A 16,533-nucleotide genomic window follows, 5' to 3' on the forward strand; every position below is an offset into this window, starting at 1 on the left:
ACGAGGCGCTTATCATGCCAACATCTGCGCTGGGACACTAACGTCCATTCCGCCTTGAGCTTGCCTGACGCATTGTTAATGGATCTATGTAGTATGTACCGTCATGAATGTGAGCCGAAACACAAGATTGACCCATGAAGTATGAACAAGCTTGTCGTGAGTATGAAACATAACCCAATCATTCTCGCAGCTATCCATCAAATGTCATTATAAGGGTTGTCTATAATTTGAGCACGTAATTTGAGCCTGGCTACAAGATAGAAGGAAAGTGATTTCCCGTCAGGGATCTATGTTTTCTCAGATTCCCGTAAGCTCGGCGTGACCTCATGGCCCGACAATGCGTGGATGCGATGGAGCCTAGAGAGCTGTGGATCAATTCGCGCTATAGACGGCAATGGCCGAGAAGCGAACGACTTTGGCAGACGTATAGTAGATCGCTGCACCGGGGGCTATTGATATACTAGCCCTACTTTCTGGTCATCAGGTCCCAAGCTTTATAGTGCCTGCCGAGCTCGTGGACAAAGCTCCAACGACATGGTTCATTCCAAGAAGGATTTATCAATGGTCAAGATTGAAGGGTTTGGCTAGGATTGCTCTTTGCCGACTTCATCCAACCGGTTTAGGCAGCTTTGTGCTTCTTTAATCAAAGCTTTGCGGGCATTGCGAACGACCTCGTTTCCGTCGGGTTCAATGCCATCGGCCTTCAACATCACTTGTGCCAGAATTGTCTCACTCAGTTTCCGATATTCGAACTCTCGCTTCTTCGTATCTGTTGGTGGGTTCGCGAGATATTCTTCACATAGCGGAACCAACACCTGTTGGAGATACGCGGTCAAGGCGTTGACTTGTTCGAGTGGGGTCTTGAGAATCTTTATGTTAGGGGAAGGGGCCGGAGTGCCTGCGCCAGCAGAGGTGGGCCTGGGCGGCACAGAGGAAGGCGACGGCGAGAGGAAGTCTGACGCAGAAGCCTCCTCGCTACGCTTCCCCGCCTTCTTCTTTTTCTTCTTGTTGCTCTTCTTCTTGCCAGAGGAGTTAACTGGCCCAAGCACTTCGTCGGTATCGATGGTGACTTCTTGAGCAGACGCATTGTCGGGGTCAGAAACGTCGCTTGGTGTCAAGGATCCGGCTTCAGAAACGACACAAAAGACCTGAGAATGTTGCTTCAAACCCTCTGCCTTGCAACTTCGGTGATCATCCTTTAAAAGGTTGCCTTTGTACAGCAGTCGAATCTGATTAGGGTGGCTGGCACCCATCTTCGCGGCAGCCGTGTGGCGTAGATCTCCCACAGTCAACAACCCATCGTCGATGGCGTAGGGTCGGAAATGCAACGGGTAGGTCGTTCCCCGGTGCTTGAGACAGATGATATCTGGCTCATTCTCGGCGGAGCCGGCGTCATACCGATTACCGTATCGGGCCGGCTGTGCAGAAGGGTCGACGATATCGCCCGGGGTGATGTAGCTATAGTCATCATCGCGAACTTGCGGGGCATTGGCGTAATTGGGCGAGCGCCGCCAGAGATTGTTGAAAGGGTTTCCCCAACTCATGGCGATCACACTCGAAACAAGGATGAGAACTGTAGCAGTGACAGCAAGAATTTGTTCGTCGACTTCGAATGGCAGCGCCTGCGCGACCGATCGGAGTGTCGAGGCCGAAGAGGTCAAATAAGGATCGAGCCGAGGGCGAAGGGAGTGCAGGAACAAGGGAAGTTGGTCGCTGACGTGATCCAAATAGACTGCGCACTTTTCGCCCAAGGTGGACTGGGCGAGTGGAGATGGCAGGAGAGTCATCGATCACTGGAGATGCTTCAAGATCCTAGAAAATCAGAAAAGTCGTGACCCCGAGATGGCCCCGAATAGGCTGAGAAGGCGGAGAGCCCTCTTTTTTTGCCTGCCGATGTGGTCTGCTGATGCCTCTCGGAACTGAAAGGAGAATAGTGTGTTCCAGCCCGTCTCTCTCGGTTGTAATAGAGGAGGGCTTGAATGATGTTTGAAACATCACGGTAGTTTGGAAAGGGCAATTCATGGCATTTTTAGCAGATGGACCATCTTGGAGATAATCTTGTCTGCATTGTGTGGCCCTCCTTAAGGGCACTTGCTGTGCTGTCAAGTCTTAAAACCCAGGCGTACTCAACTGGGCCTGAACTTGTGAAAGAGGCAATAAAGAAGAGGTTGATAAAGCCATAACTTTGCACATATCGCAGCTGCCTTCGTGGTCTAGTTGGTTATGACGTCGGTCTCATACGGATCATATGACGACCCTGCTCTAACAGGGTGGTAATCCGAAGGTCTCCAGTTCGAACCTGGACGAGGGCATGTGTTTTTGCCAACTCCTTGGGAATGCACGAGATCAGAAAACGGCAGATTTTTATGACACTATAAGGAGGCAGGTGACGTCGTCCTCGCTACTTGGATCTTTCGCTTCATATGATCGGTTCACTCGATAACACTGTGTGTGCCTGTGTGGAATGACCGAGAATTCGACACCAGGACGGGCAGGATCTTCCAACCAGCTACCCCATTCGAAAGGGTTCCAGATATATATTCCGGGATACCTTATCTTTTGGGCTTCGCCAGGCCTGCCCTGGCTACGTCGGGTACGGGCAGCCCGATTCATGTGGACTTCGCAGGTAAAAGTTTCAAGCACGCCTTCTCCATGACTTCTCCATGAGTATTCACAGTTAGGTGGTCCATAGTTCTAAAGTAATACCACATCGCTTTGTTTCAAATGCACTCATTGATTATCATATAACCTATACGGGCTTGAACTGCCCGGAGGTGATAGAAGCGAATTGAGGATTTTGAACGGAGCATAACAGATCTCTTCCTGTGTACAAGCCCGAAGCAACACAATGTCATTAAATCCGGCGTCTCCAACTCTTGATGAAAGTGGCCTGTAAGCTTTTCGACTTTCACGGAGGCACGATATAGCTGGAGACTCAAAGAGCACCCCGGGCACCGTTGCCACCAATCATTGGAAAACCCAACCGACATCGAAGCGCTTCCTGGAAAGCATGATCATTCTTAAGACTACCCCTGTCCTCAGAGAGCATCATCCTACGCAGTCGGGCTTGCACGACTGCGCAAGTTTCAGCCCAGGCGACAAGGTTTCCTGCCAGTCCATTGAACAGTGAGTTTGGCTCGTCAGGCATGCAATAGTCGTACTCCGAGGGAACTTGATCATCCCTGTACGGACGTGTCTCAAATGAATGCAACATGAAGGCCAATGCTCGCGACAGAAAGAAGTCTGGGGTCAGCCTGGAAGGGAGACTTTCGTCCAGTGATTCCAATCCAGCACTGTTCTGGAAGAATCTGCTCCTGGCACCATTGATCACATCAGCCTTGTACTCGAATGCGTCGTGTAAAAGTAGCCATGGCCACGCATTCCCAGAAACACCATGGCACAAGCTACCTCCCTTCGAAAGAAGGCCCTCTTCCCACACGCGGCAGGTCGCCTGGTACAACGCCTGGTCCCATGCTGGATGCCAATAGCCTTGTGTGAGCTGCTCATTGTTGAAGGCCACGCCCAACAATAACAAGATTGCAGGGGAACCATGACAGAATTGCACAAGCTCGGATGGCTCATTTGAATCTCGAGGCGGGAGAGCCTTTGGCAGATGGCCACTGTGAGCCACACAAAATTTGCATAGTGCTGTGATGGTCTCACCGATCTCCGAGATATATTCCGATATCTCTTCTGTCGCACAGGAGAGTAGAACAGAGAGAATACCCGCTATGATCTATTGATTAGCTTGGCGATGCGTTGGTCTATTTTCCCTGGATCTCACTTACTAGCTCCATGAGCACTGTCGATTTTTCACGAGAGTTAGCAAGCTGGCCCTGAAGTAGCTGATATGGAGAAGATACCCACGCGCCAAATCCATAATGACCCTCCATCCAAGCATACATGAGTGGATGCGCATCTTCATCACTGTGCTCCTGTCGATAGTGCTTGGAGCCCTCGCGGCCGGCGTCGATGATTACACCGATCAAGTTAGGGAGTTTAGCAAGGACAGGAGAAAGAAGCTTAGTAGTCGACTCATCATACTGGTGAGCTCGAACATTCAAAAGCAGCCAAAGCAGGCCGGCACGACCGTAAAGAATCTCATCTCCACCCATTCGATGTTCGCCATGAGGCAGAATCCATGGATTTTCGAGTGCCAGATTGACAGCATCTTCTAGGCATTTAATGAGTTCCGGAGCAATACTGGGCCTCTCACCGGCGCCCCATCCGCTCTTTGCAACTTCCGCGAGAATGCGTAGAGTAACAGCGGCCAATGGCGAGAATGACCCTGCCGGGGATAATCGTGATGGGATCAAAGGCACATCCGGAAGCCCACATGGAATTCTTGCCAGTGCATCTTTCAGGAATGACGAGGCAGTTGCATTGCCACTAGACAGTACTGGATTCTGATAGTCGAGACGCAAGAAAGCTAGAGAGATCCCTAAAGCCCAATCTGAATAGCACAGCAAGCTCGTTGGGGGCGTTTAAAGGAAATCAATCTGCGCGTGAGAGATACCTGAAAATGTAAGGAACATTCCCCCATGGTTCCATTTATCATGAAGTGGCTCATTCGCGTTCAATTTGTCCGCACCATTGTGCACGGCCATGCGAAGCTGACGCAGACTGTCGATGAGCGACACTGGATTGATTTCCACCGGCACTAATTTGTTTTCGTAGAATCGTGGCCGTTGTGAGATAATCATCGCGGTGATCAATTGGAATGAGTAGTCAATATGGATTTCAGCTGATATTGGATGGGATGATTTATTCGCAAGTAAGGCCGCGAAGAATCATTTATATAACGCTCAACCTATGTGCTAGGCGGGGGATCGTCGTTCGCTAATCGATCATGGCCACTGAGCAGCTTGGTAGCCTTGGAAGGCTTGAGCTGAGCAAACGACGGTCAAAGCCCAAATTGTGATAGCGATTGAATCCTTCGCCGCCGCGGTGAAGTCATTACCTCAGCCGGCAGATGATATCTAGTACTGCACCGCACTAGCTCATACATGTGACCGGTCGCTCGGAGGTGCTGATGTCCTGGTCGCTACTACTGAAGACCCTCACGACAGCCAGCCGTTTGTCTCATGATTTGGGGTGAGCACATGAGCTGCCCAATAACATGTCTTCCTCAGTGTGAAAAATAAGGAATTAGAAATGAATGTGCGTATGACAAAGAGACCTGTACCAAGCACTAGTGATAGTTATTAATCAACTCAACAAGATGTTCTTCCAGTTATTGGGACCGGGCCGGGCTCAGATATGAAGTGCGGTCACGATGAATGGCCTGAGGCCAGGGAAATGAGTCAGCAAGGACCACGGCTTCTGTAACTTGCGTTGTAGCCATTCCGGACTCGAGAATACCCACGCGGTCCTCGAAGTGCGAATAACAAGCTTCTAGAAGCAATAGGGAAGGTCAGTGACTGGGATCTTTGGATTGTCTTACAGTCAGTCGCAGAAGAGAATTCCGTGCAGTCTGTGGCGATGATTTTCTCTTGGTCGGCAGCTGTACACCATCCATTATCTCTTATTCCACCCCTTTCTTGGGGGCACCCTGGAAACTGTTGGGGACGAGAGAGTGTGAGAGTGTGTCCTGACTAGTATGGCAGAGAGTCCCGTGACCAGCATCGTCGGACTACTATACCAACATGTCCGAAGTCCATGGTGATGCCGAGCCCGTTGTGACGAGGCTTGGACAAATGGATTATCCTCTGGCGTTGAATCCAAGACAGGTCACACTCAGAGATCGTGTGACTGTCGCAACGCTTCTGCCGTTCGCCTCGGCGGACGATGTTCCTCGACCATTACTGAAATATCTCTCTGATCAATTCAACAAAGAAATTGAGAAGGGAGATACATATGCCATGACGGAACCGATTCCTTTGGCGCAGTTTGGACGATACTGGTTCTCCAACTTTGGTGTTGTGATGCTGCTGGGTGATATCCAGAATGTTCAGCAAACCCATACGATGGACCGCGCCGGCGCAAATTGGACCAAGATCTGTCTAGGTGGCTTCCATATCCGACCTAACTACCCTGGCCGCAGCAGCCACGTCTGTAACGGAACCTTCATAGTCACAGACGCCGCTCGAAATAAAGGTGTAGGTCGGCTGATGGGAGAAGCATATCTCGAATGGGCGCCTCGCTTGGTGAGTAACGCCATACCTGGAAGCGACTTTGCCTTTCGCTCAACTGTCTCACACCAACATATTTGACAGGGGTACACATATGCGGTTTTCAACCTGGTTTACGAGACTAACGTGGCCTCATGCCGACTCTGGGATTCGTTAGGGTTCAAGCGCATTGGTCGAGTCCCCGGCGGAGGTCAGCTTAAGTCTCAACCTGGAGAATTCGTCGATGCCATTATCTATGGCCGTGGCCTGAGTCTGGATGGCGAGGACTCTGTCTCACAGGATCGGTTCGAAAAGATCAGATACTATCTGAAGCACTCGAAATACCCCAGGGGAGCGGACCGAGCTGAGAAGAGCCGACTTCGCAGTGCTGCCACCCACTACAAGCTACTTGGCGGCGACGACGGCGAACCCGAGAAACTGATGTTGAAAGACAAAGAAGTTGTCTCTGATCCACAACAGCAGTATGAGATTGCCAAAGAAGTCCATATGAAACAGCATGCGGGGATCAACAAGACGACGGCCGCCATCGCAGTAAAGTTTCATTGGGTGCGAATCAAGGAGACAGTGAACCGAGTGATTCGAGACTGTCCACAGTGCAAGGAGACTCTCAAAGCACCACCGAACTCAGACGCCAAGGATGACGACCGGTCTGCGTCTGCCGAAAATGCGGAAATGGACATGGAGGACCTTAACGACCACGGACAACCAGAGCCCTCTGATGTGCATTCTGAAATTCAAAACGACATAACACAAGCCATGGACGAAGCACCGGACGACTCTTCAAGTAATGATCCATTCATCCACGCATCCGTCCCTGCAAATATTCCGCAAACTGTGCACCCTATGACAGGCTTCAGTCCCATGCCACTGGATCCCCAGATAATGCAGCTGCAGCAACAGCTGCGTCGATATCAGCATCAAAATGCCATGGCGGGCGCTTTTGCACCCGGACCCCAACACATGAACATGTCAAATTTCGACGATGCTATGCGCTTTCATACTGCCAGTAATGCTTATCAGATGATGGTCGACGATGGCTCTGATCCTTTCCGGCAAGAAGTACTTGGTATGATGAATCATTCATCTCATCAAGACTTGCAACATGACGCCGAGTTGCTCTCAAAGTATGAATACGGTAACCCTTCTGATGCGAACTACGACTTTACCTGAGCTGGACTCGGGCGTTGGGGACGTTCATGCACCTTGGGAATTACTGAGTTTAACAGGAAATCGCCGTTGGCGTCGAAGTCGAATTTTCTGATCAATGTTAAGACATCATTTCGGGGATCATCACCTCATTTCTCGTCGGACTCGAAAGGGATACCCACTACACATTAGCACTGTTTCTAAGCTTTGACGCCAAGTGAACCTGAAAACTTCCATCATGACGGAGGCAAGATAGAATTGCAGAGTAGTCCCATGATACGGCTCAGGAGACATCTACCTTGGTAGCTTTGGGAAGGGTGTGCTTCAATCACACCACATGATGATCGTAGTCTGTTGCGGTAGTCAGACCGAGGCTTACCTCACGGCCTAATACAACTTAATCACAACCTGCCTGCTTAAGGACCCGAGCTCCACGCTTCGACCTGAAAGCCGTGAGGTGGAAAATGCGGAACCTCGTCAAGTGGCCCGATAGCGTTGACATTGACTAATCTACGAGTCATAGAATCAAACCTGGTGATGAATGCCGGGCTCTTCCAACTTTGCTCTGAACTCGATCATGTCCAGGGCCTCTGCGAATGGAAAATCAATGTACAGTGTGACTTGAAAAGTATCATCCTACCACAGAGCTTGTTGACCTCAACGCGACGGGACCACTTGGTGATATTCATGAGTCTGGAGACCAGAAGGTCGTTTAGGTCGTTACGAGGTATATCGGGGGACTTCTGTTGAGAACTTGAAATTGACTGACTGATATAAAAAGTCCTATTCAATGAAATTGTGAATTCCAATCCAAGTCTTAAATTCTGGTCTGGTGTGTACCTATATAGTCAGGTTTTATGAATTTTTTCTGTACGTGTGTTTTTCACTCATTAGCCCTGACCCTGTTGTTCATAAAGTTGGTCGTTGGTTACCTTTGAGTTAGCACCTTTAGAGTGTGCGGGCTGGTCACCGCCTTCTGGGCCTTCGGGGCTTCTGAGGGGAGAATGGAAGCTTTGGGAAATTTTGGCCGTGATCGATCAGCAAACCCCTCCGACTCCTGTGTACCGACCAGGACCAAAGTACAATCCTCTCATACAATCCCTTTTTTCCTCCCTCTGAAACCGTCTCGGTTTACATATAACTCACATCATGGCCTTCAACGGCCAAACACCAACGATTGTCGTGCTGAAGGAAGGTTCGTGTCTTCAATCTACCCCCCGAACGGCCATTTTGGTGGGATAATCCTCAAATATGCTAATTGTTGTCAATCGAATCGAACAGGCACCGACGCTTCTCAGGGCAAGGGCCAGATCATCTCCAATATCAACGCTTGCGTTGCTGTGCAATCTACAGTCAAGAGCACTTTGGGTCCCTATGGCGGTGACCTCCTGCTTGTGGATAGCAATGGCAAACAGACGATTACCAACGATGGCGCAACCGTCATGAAGGTGCGAAATAATTCTGAACCGCGCAGACAGTGGAGTGCTACGAAAATGAGACTAACACTAGCGACGTTCGCAACAGTTGCTCGACATCGTACACCCCGCCGCCCGCATTCTTACAGACATTGCCCGATCTCAAGACGCCGAGGTTGGTGATGGAACAACCTCCGTGGTTGTCCTCGCCGGTGAGATTCTCAAGGAGGTTCGTGACTTGGTCGAGCAGGGCGTCAGCTCGCAGACCATCATCAAGGGTCTTCGGCGCGCAGGTTCCATGGCCGTGAACAAGGTCAAGGAGATCGCGGTGGATATACTGGACTCGGCAGGAAGCGAGGAGAAGAAGATTGAGACTCTCCGACGATTGGCGGCGACCGCGATGAACAGCAAGCTGATCAAGCGCAACTCGGATTTCTTCACAAAGAGTAAGATACTGGCCCTGAAACCCGCCTCTGCTTTTCTCGATGTAGCGGCTAACAATGTGTTTGTGCGATTCTTCTAGTGGTCGTGGATGCAGTCCTCTCATTGGACCAGGATGATCTGAATGAGAAGTTGATTGGCGTGAAGAAGGTTACCGGTGGTGGTCTGCAGGACTCTCTCTTCGTGAACGGTGTGGCGTTCAAGAAGACATTCTCTTACGCTGGATTTGAGCAGCAGCCCAAGTACTTCAAGGACCCAAAGATTGTGTGTCTTAATGTGGAGCTGGAGCTGAAGAGCGAGAAAGACAATGCGGAAGTTCGCGTTGAGCAAGTTTCGGAATACCAGGCTATCGTCGATGCCGAGTGGAAGATCATTTTCAACAAGCTGGAAGCTATCTACAAGACTGGAGCCAAGGTCGTTCTGAGCAAGCTGCCCATTGGTGATCTTGCTACCCAGTGAGTACCTCAGTTCTTTAGTTTCCTTTGATGTCCTGCGTCGATTTGCTTTGCAATTGCTAACGTATTACCTTTCACGACCTCAGATACTTTGCGGACCGCGACATCTTCTGTGCTGGCCGTGTGGCTTCTGACGATATGGACCGTGTCTGCCAGGCCACTGGTGCTGCTACCCAATCCACTTGCAGTGACATCCAGGATCGTCACCTCGGTACTTGTGGTGCATTCGAGGAGCGTCAGATTGGTGGAGAGCGCTTCAATTTGTTCTCCGAGTGCCCGGCTGCTAAGACGTGTACTCTTATCCTGCGTGGTGGTGCTGAGCAGTTCATCGCCGAGGTTGACCGAAGTCTGCACGACGCGATCATGATTGTGAAGCGTGCTCTGCGCAACACCACGATCGTTGCCGGCGGTGGCGCGACCGAGATGGAGTTGTCAAGCTATCTGCATGGCTATGCTGATCGCAATGTACCTCACAAGCAGCAGGCCGTCGTCAAGGCCTTCGCTAAGGCCCTCGAGGTCATTCCCCGCCAGCTTTGCGACAACGCTGGCTTCGATGCTACAGATATCCTCAACCGGTTGCGTGTGGAGCACCGAAAGAACAATCTCTGGGCTGGTGTGGACTTTGACAACGAGGGCGTTCGGGACAACATGGCCGCCTTTGTTTGGGAGCCTAGCTTGGTCAAGGTCAATGCGATCCAAGCCGCCGTGGAGGCTGCTTGCTTGATTCTGAGCGTGGACGAGACGATCAGTAAGTCACCCCTACTCCGTTTAGATTTAGAAGACCGCAAGCACTGACGTGGGAACCCACAGAGAACGAGGAGTCTGCTCAGCCCGGTGCTCCCGCCGGAGGTCTTCCTCCCGGCGCCGCCCAGCGCGCTCTCCGTGGTCGTGGTCGCGGAATGCCTCGTCGTTAGAGTATGATTTAATGCCATGATCAGGTAGCAGACCACAATAAAAAAAATGCGAGGTCGTCGGATCCAATGTCAGTGGGAGATGGCTCTGAAGGGGAAGGCGAGAAGCCTCGGGGATGACTTTTTCCACCTCACTGGATACATGACGATCATTGCTTTGATGTTTACCAATATACCAAGGCGAAGTAGATGTGCGATACAGGGAAATGATTGAAGAAGATAAGGGTGGAATGTGTGGATACATAGTCGAACCCTCACTATCGTCACCTCAATGTCACCCGCAGCTTCCCACAAGTACATAATACAATGCGAGGACGATCTTCTGACTATTGCCGCCCACCTCCCGGGAGGATTATAGGTGTCACTGACTATGAACAAACCTTGCCCGCTGAGCTTCTCTCTAAACTTGATACGGGGAGATAATCCAAAGCACGATCGGGTGCTCGTTACATGCGCACGTTGGGCTGACGTTCGAAATGACGATGGACAGAGCCTAGCAGAAGACACCAAACGCAACTTGGGATCCCACCCGGGATTTGGAACATGGCTACATGTGAGAAAGGTGAGATACCCACCCTTGTACCTGAATCAGGGGGCTGACTTGAGGCTGGCATCTGGACCAAAATGGCACTAGTAGTACTGAATCAGTACAGACTACAGACTACAGAGTACAGACTGTGGCACTTTTCCGAGGAAGATGCACCACTACTACTAACTTTCGGGTACTTCGGAAGCGGAGATTGAGGTCGCAAGGGCTGGGCTGCTTCCAGACTAGCCTCTTGCTAGATCGGCTGACAGGGGAGGACTTGAGTCTAACTACGTCGCTCATGTCACGGACTCACAACACATTTAGGCCTACCCATATTCTAGCTAGTCAATCTCTAGCGTAATAGATTATGGAGCGACAGACCAGATGCGGCGCGTATTTGCATTCGTGGCTGATCCACGTATTGGCCATCTCGTGCTTTGAGCACAATGCCATCGATGTCTATTGGATCTGACCGTCGCTTGAGTATGCTTGGCGGGGCCACGTTCGTGACAACGAGGCCAGCCCGTTCGGAGGTGCCGAAAAAAAGTCAAAACAGATTCAGTATAGTTGGTTCTTGGTTTAGTACGTGACCACTTCACCGATGCGGTATGTACCTGAACTCAGTCCCGAATCGAATAATGGATAGAGTATAGACCAAGCTTTATGCTGTGTGAAATGTGAACTCGTTTTCGGCTGCATCGATACCTACAGTACCAACCAAGAGTGCCATAATGTGAGACCGTCGGGGCAGAGGGTTGTCGTCTACCGAAGATCTCAGGATAAAGTGTCTCGCGCGGCGGGCACAGGGACAGGATCAGGTGCATCTTGCCTCTGCTTATACCATATCATGTCTGTCAATGTATGCCAACATATACCGGAGGGTCTGCGTGAGGCTGTGGCCTGGTCCAGTCGCTCATTTTTTTGTATTCCTTGCAAGATTAGGATGCTCTGTCTCTGACACAAATGAATGGCCGATTGAATCTTCGAAGAGCTTCGCATTCTCAAGGCTCGTGGAGTTATAGTTGAACGATTCATGGAGCGACGGAGTAGAATGATTCGATTAGATAAATCTTACCACCACTGTGGAATCTCATTCATTCAGAAACCCGAAATTTTGTGGTAGTGTCATCGTCAAGTTATCATGAACGGTCCCGCTGGGCCTTGGCGCGCCGTCCCGTGCCTCCGATCGAGCGCGGCAATAGATCGGCCTTCTCCACATCCAGCCCAACTCCATCAGCTTTCTTTCTTACACATATTTTTTCTTCCACTTGCCGCCGATATCTTTTGCTTGCTCTCTTTGTCCTTGTGGTGTTCCTCCGAGACCCTTCCGCCTTTGAAGGATCTCGAATTCATTCCAGCAGGATGTCTTGGTACCCGCCCTACCAGGGCGCCCCGGGCTATCCCCCACCTCAGCAAGCCTACCCCCCGCAACAGCAATATCCGTATGCGCTTCCGCCAAGTTGACCTCAGGTGTCCATATCAGCGCTGACACGATCGTTGTTGTTTCATAGTGGAATGCATCAGCAACAGCAGCAATATGGTGGCTATCCCGGCCAATCTTATCCCCACCACCAGCCGCCACCACAGCAGCCGAATCCCTACGGATACAGTCACTCGCAGCAGCCGCCTCAGCCTTACGGATCGCCTGCTCCGCCTCAAGGACACCACGTATGTTTCCAGGCAACTTTTTTTTTCAAGCTCATGAAGCACAATCCTGACATTAGCTTGTTGAAATCCAGCAGGGACCTCCATCGGGCTATCAGCAGCCGCCTCCTGGTCCGCCTATGCATGGTCGTCAACCAGGTTAGTGCCGTCTTCTCAACTCGCGATGGTAGAAGACAAATCACAGAGCTCTTTCTGTTGAATGAACGACATGTGTTGACTTGGATTATCAGGGAGCTATGGCCCCCCGCCAGGTGGCGGCCCACCCCCTCCTCCCAGTGCCCCCGTGTCGTTCGGCCACGGTGCTCCTCAGGGATACAGCTTCCAGTATTCGCGCTGTACCGGCAAGAGAAAGGCGCTGCTCATTGGAATCAACTACTTTGGACAGAAGGGTCAGCTTCGAGGATGTATCAATGACGTGAAGAATATGTCGACGTACCTCAATCAAAACTTTGGCTATGCCCGTGAGGACATGGTCCTCCTCACCGACGATCAACAGAATCCCATGAGCCAGCCCACCAAGGCGAACATACTGCGTGCAATGCACTGGCTGGTCAAAGACGCGCAGCCCAACGATTCACTCTTCTTCCACTACTCGGGTAGGTGACAGTCAAATCCTTTTGGCAATTGCATCTTCATTCAGATTTCATCCGCTAACCTTGTATGTTTATATAGGACATGGTGGTCAAACACCAGATCTGGACGGCGACGAAGACGACGGATACGACGAGGTCATCTATCCTGTTGATTTCAGAGTTGCAGGTCACATTGTTGATGATGAGATGCACCGGATTATGGTCCAATCACTCCAACCCGGTGTGCGACTGACGGCCATTTTCGATTCCTGCCACTCGGGGTCTGCGCTGGATCTTCCTTACATCTATTCCACAGCCGGAATTCTCAAGGAGCCCAATTTGGCCAAGGAAGCTGGTCAGGGTCTTCTGAGTGTTGTCTCAGCATACGCGCGTGGTGACATGGGAGGCATGATGTCCACTGCGATGGGCTTCCTCAAAAAAGCCACGAAAGGTGACGAAGTGTATGAGCGCAACAAGCAGACGAAGACGAGCCCGGCAGACGTGATTATGTGGTCCGGCAGTAAGGATGACCAAACCAGCCAGGACGCTCAAATTGAGGGCCAGGCTACAGGCGCCATGTCCTGGGCCTTTATCGCCGCCTTGCGGAAGAATCCCCAGCAGAGTTACGTCCAGCTACTCAACAGTATTCGAGACGAGCTTTCAACTAAATACACCCAAAAGCCGCAGCTGAGTTGCAGCCACCCTATCGGTAGGTTTGATGTTTATTGTGCAAGCCCACTGGTCGCCAATCTTCCGTTGATCTCATGGATGCTAACTTTTTTCCACAGACACGAACCTTCTCTATGTGATGTGAAGTCCCCATAATTAATTGGACATATTTTTCTCACTTCTGACTGCTCCATGTCTCTGTCGTTTTGCTGGTATTTAGCGATTGACACCTTTGCAGTACTATGTTTCATTCTCCGGTGTCCATGGCTGTTTGTTGGATTGGGACTGATAGGTCGAGTATGAACCGTCGATGGCGGCCCCACCTTATTGAAAATATGAATGTTGAACATTACTGCGTAGTTTATTCATGTATGCTTGGTTCGAATCTTCCGTCTTCGAAGCTCATGAGTACATGTAGACGGCCGGGTCCATTGGAGACTCGCCAAATTCAGGATCGTAGACGTACAAGACCGCCTCATAGGTCTGGAATCTGATGACCCGAGGTGGGAATATAATAGCAACCCGGGCAGAAAGGTGGTAATCTCTCAAGTAGGGCTTCGAACATCCACTTTAACCGCGCAAGGAAGGATGCATATTCCAGCTTCCAAGTCGATGACGGCTGCAGCTTCCGGTTACCATATGGACAACAAATTTTCACAAGTCTGTCACCGAGAAGCGCACACAACTCTCCACTTTGATTTTTTGGCCAAATTAATGAGCAATGATTCTAACTAACACTGCAACTGTATTATTATCAAATGACTCAAAAGGCCATGCCTAGAGAAGGTGCTTGTTGACTGCTGACCTGTTGGCGAGGTATCGTATCACGTGAATATCAACTGTAGGCATGTCTAATCGGCAAAGCCTCAAGCCTGACGCGTTCCCTCCCTACGCGCAGGTCGCGTCATGCAAATCACTATAAGCTCGCTGTAGACCATGTCGCATACGAACTCAACATCAATCAGATCTTTGGGGTAATTTAATTTGCCCAGCTTTACTTGGTCACCAGACCAAAGGTCACCTTTTTACTGTGCAGTAGCTTGAGTGGCTGATGAACCATCCGCAATGTCTATCATACACGAATCGCAATCTGTTCAGACTGATTTCAAGCGGGGATCATACTGGCTTCACGAGAGCCCCTTTCTCCCCTACAGGGACCCGAGGAATACGCAACTTGGTGCACCTTCCTTGAAGGCCTCTGCCTTGAAAGGCTTGTTCGCGGATCAATCCATGATCAAGTCTGAGTTATTTGAGCATGTGCCTTGGAAGATAGCGCAAGAGATATGGGAGTTTCTCCGAACGAGGTATGACACTGGGCTTGCTGTTGTGGTATGGATTGTAGCTTACATGGGTATCATGTCCAATAGAAGCAAGCAAACATTGTTGATGTGGCAGATCATGTGCAGTTGCTATCCACATGACTTTCATCAACTCAGTCCATCATATACCTTGAGAGTCAAAGTTCCTTCATCTTCAATAGGACCCTACCTCAAAATGATGCACAGCCGGTCTCATAGTTGGAACGCGGTGCTGTCTTTCTCTACGGCATACGCTAGCACCGCCGACCTTGTGAATATGGCCCAGATCACGGATCTGGTCGCACTCGAGATTAACAATGAAACACCCGTGAACAAAAATACGATCGCTTTCCAAGAACACACCTCCACAGGTATGGACGACAGCCTGGTTCACTCTTGGCTTCAAGGTGTTCAATCTTCAGGGCAATTTCAAAGACTCCAGGTCTTGCGGCTCTATGAGCAAAAAGGCCTCACAAGCAAAGTATTTTGGATGCTGGAAAGATTTCCGCAGTTGAAAGTCGTTGTGTTGTACCGGTGTGAAGAGATCACAAGGTGCCTGAATCAAAAGCTCGGAGGCTCTAAGCGTGCTCTGCTGCAGAATGGCTGGCTCATTCGAAGATTCGATCATCTACCTAGTGGGACGCAGGAAGAATGCATTGTCAGACACTTGGGACCACTCTTCTCCATGTACCGAACACTCAAAAACTGTGGACGCTCTGATGGGCAAGGTGCACATCCGACCCAGACGCCCCCGTCTCCCAGATGCCCTGTTCTCGAGTTTGCAATCCCTCATCTGGATTACGCTGACTCAGACAAGATCTCAAGAAGGGCAAGGTATGCAGCCAAATCGATCTTCATTGTGACCAGGTCAGGAGAAAGTCATCCCAAGAGACAAGCTCCGGTCGAAGAACGACAGCCGCGAGACCGTGGTAAACGAGTCATGAGGCAGCAAGGCTCAAAGAATGCGATGGATGTACTCAATGATTTCCTGGCAATGTAAGCCTCTGATACGAAATGAAGGTCCAGCCTCTCAGATGGGAATAGTATGTGCCGAAGCCAGGAGTTTTCCGGTTCAGAGCTGGGTTCGCATTTCATCTTTGGGACTCTACCGCAATGACGGTCTACATCTACATCGGCATAGTCGGTGAATAAAACCTGAGTGCGTTCATGAGTGCCGCCCTTTTTTCCCTCCTGGTACTTCGATAGCAATGCATGATGATACTGTACTTCAGTATAGTGAGTATAACTATACTGTAACCGTGTAAGGTAGGTAGTTAGTAGTGAAGTACTAGTTAACGTGA

General features: G+C 50.4%; 6 protein-coding genes across 6 annotated transcripts; 4 read left to right on the plus strand and 2 right to left on the minus strand.

Moving 5' to 3' along the window:
* Nucleotides 1-584: 584 nt before the first annotated feature.
* On the minus strand, nt 585-1,787 carry N7539_007226 (uncharacterized protein; the record flags this gene model as incomplete). The annotated part of the gene is made up of 1 exon (XM_056936827.1): nt 585-1,787. The coding sequence occupies one exon, from the start codon at nt 1,785-1,787 to the stop codon at nt 585-587; it is 1,203 nt and encodes a 400-aa protein (XP_056787626.1).
* Nucleotides 1,788-2,935: 1,148 nt separating this feature from the next.
* N7539_007227 (lanthionine synthetase C family protein) lies at nt 2,936-4,703 on the minus strand (the record flags this gene model as incomplete). The annotated part of the gene is made up of 4 exons (XM_056936828.1): nt 2,936-3,729; nt 3,789-3,802; nt 3,868-4,441; nt 4,517-4,703. 4 exons carry the CDS (start codon nt 4,701-4,703, stop codon nt 2,936-2,938), a joined length of 1,569 nt encoding a protein of 522 aa, XP_056787627.1.
* A 942-nt stretch (nt 4,704-5,645) lies between these two features.
* Nucleotides 5,646-7,301, plus strand: N7539_007228 (putative histone acetyltransferase Spt10; the record flags this gene model as incomplete). The annotated part of the gene is made up of 2 exons (XM_056936829.1): nt 5,646-6,146; nt 6,216-7,301. The coding sequence occupies 2 exons, from the start codon at nt 5,646-5,648 to the stop codon at nt 7,299-7,301; spliced, it is 1,587 nt and encodes a 528-aa protein (XP_056787628.1).
* Nucleotides 7,302-8,426: 1,125 nt separating this feature from the next.
* N7539_007229 (chaperonin-containing T-complex subunit CCT7) lies at nt 8,427-10,502 on the plus strand (the record flags this gene model as incomplete). The annotated part of the gene is made up of 6 exons (XM_056936830.1): nt 8,427-8,472; nt 8,559-8,725; nt 8,802-9,138; nt 9,216-9,588; nt 9,675-10,336; nt 10,399-10,502. The coding sequence occupies 6 exons, from the start codon at nt 8,427-8,429 to the stop codon at nt 10,500-10,502; spliced, it is 1,689 nt and encodes a 562-aa protein (XP_056787629.1).
* A 1,888-nt stretch (nt 10,503-12,390) lies between these two features.
* N7539_007230 (caspase family protein) lies at nt 12,391-14,079 on the plus strand (the record flags this gene model as incomplete). Its single annotated transcript, XM_056936831.1, has 6 exons — nt 12,391-12,470; nt 12,540-12,696; nt 12,768-12,831; nt 12,924-13,289; nt 13,366-13,974; nt 14,054-14,079. 6 exons carry the CDS (start codon nt 12,391-12,393, stop codon nt 14,077-14,079), a joined length of 1,302 nt encoding a protein of 433 aa, XP_056787630.1.
* Nucleotides 14,080-15,428: 1,349 nt separating this feature from the next.
* On the plus strand, nt 15,429-16,232 carry N7539_007231 (uncharacterized protein; the record flags this gene model as incomplete). Its single annotated transcript, XM_056936832.1, has 1 exon — nt 15,429-16,232. The coding sequence occupies one exon, from the start codon at nt 15,429-15,431 to the stop codon at nt 16,230-16,232; it is 804 nt and encodes a 267-aa protein (XP_056787631.1).
* Nucleotides 16,233-16,533: the final 301 nt, after the last annotated feature.

Source organism: Penicillium diatomitis (genome assembly GCF_028827545.1).
Source record: "Penicillium diatomitis strain IBT 30728 chromosome Unknown utg000010l_segment0_segment0, whole genome shotgun sequence".
In the NCBI taxonomy this organism is placed as follows: Eukaryota; Fungi; Ascomycota; class Eurotiomycetes; order Eurotiales; family Aspergillaceae; genus Penicillium; species Penicillium diatomitis.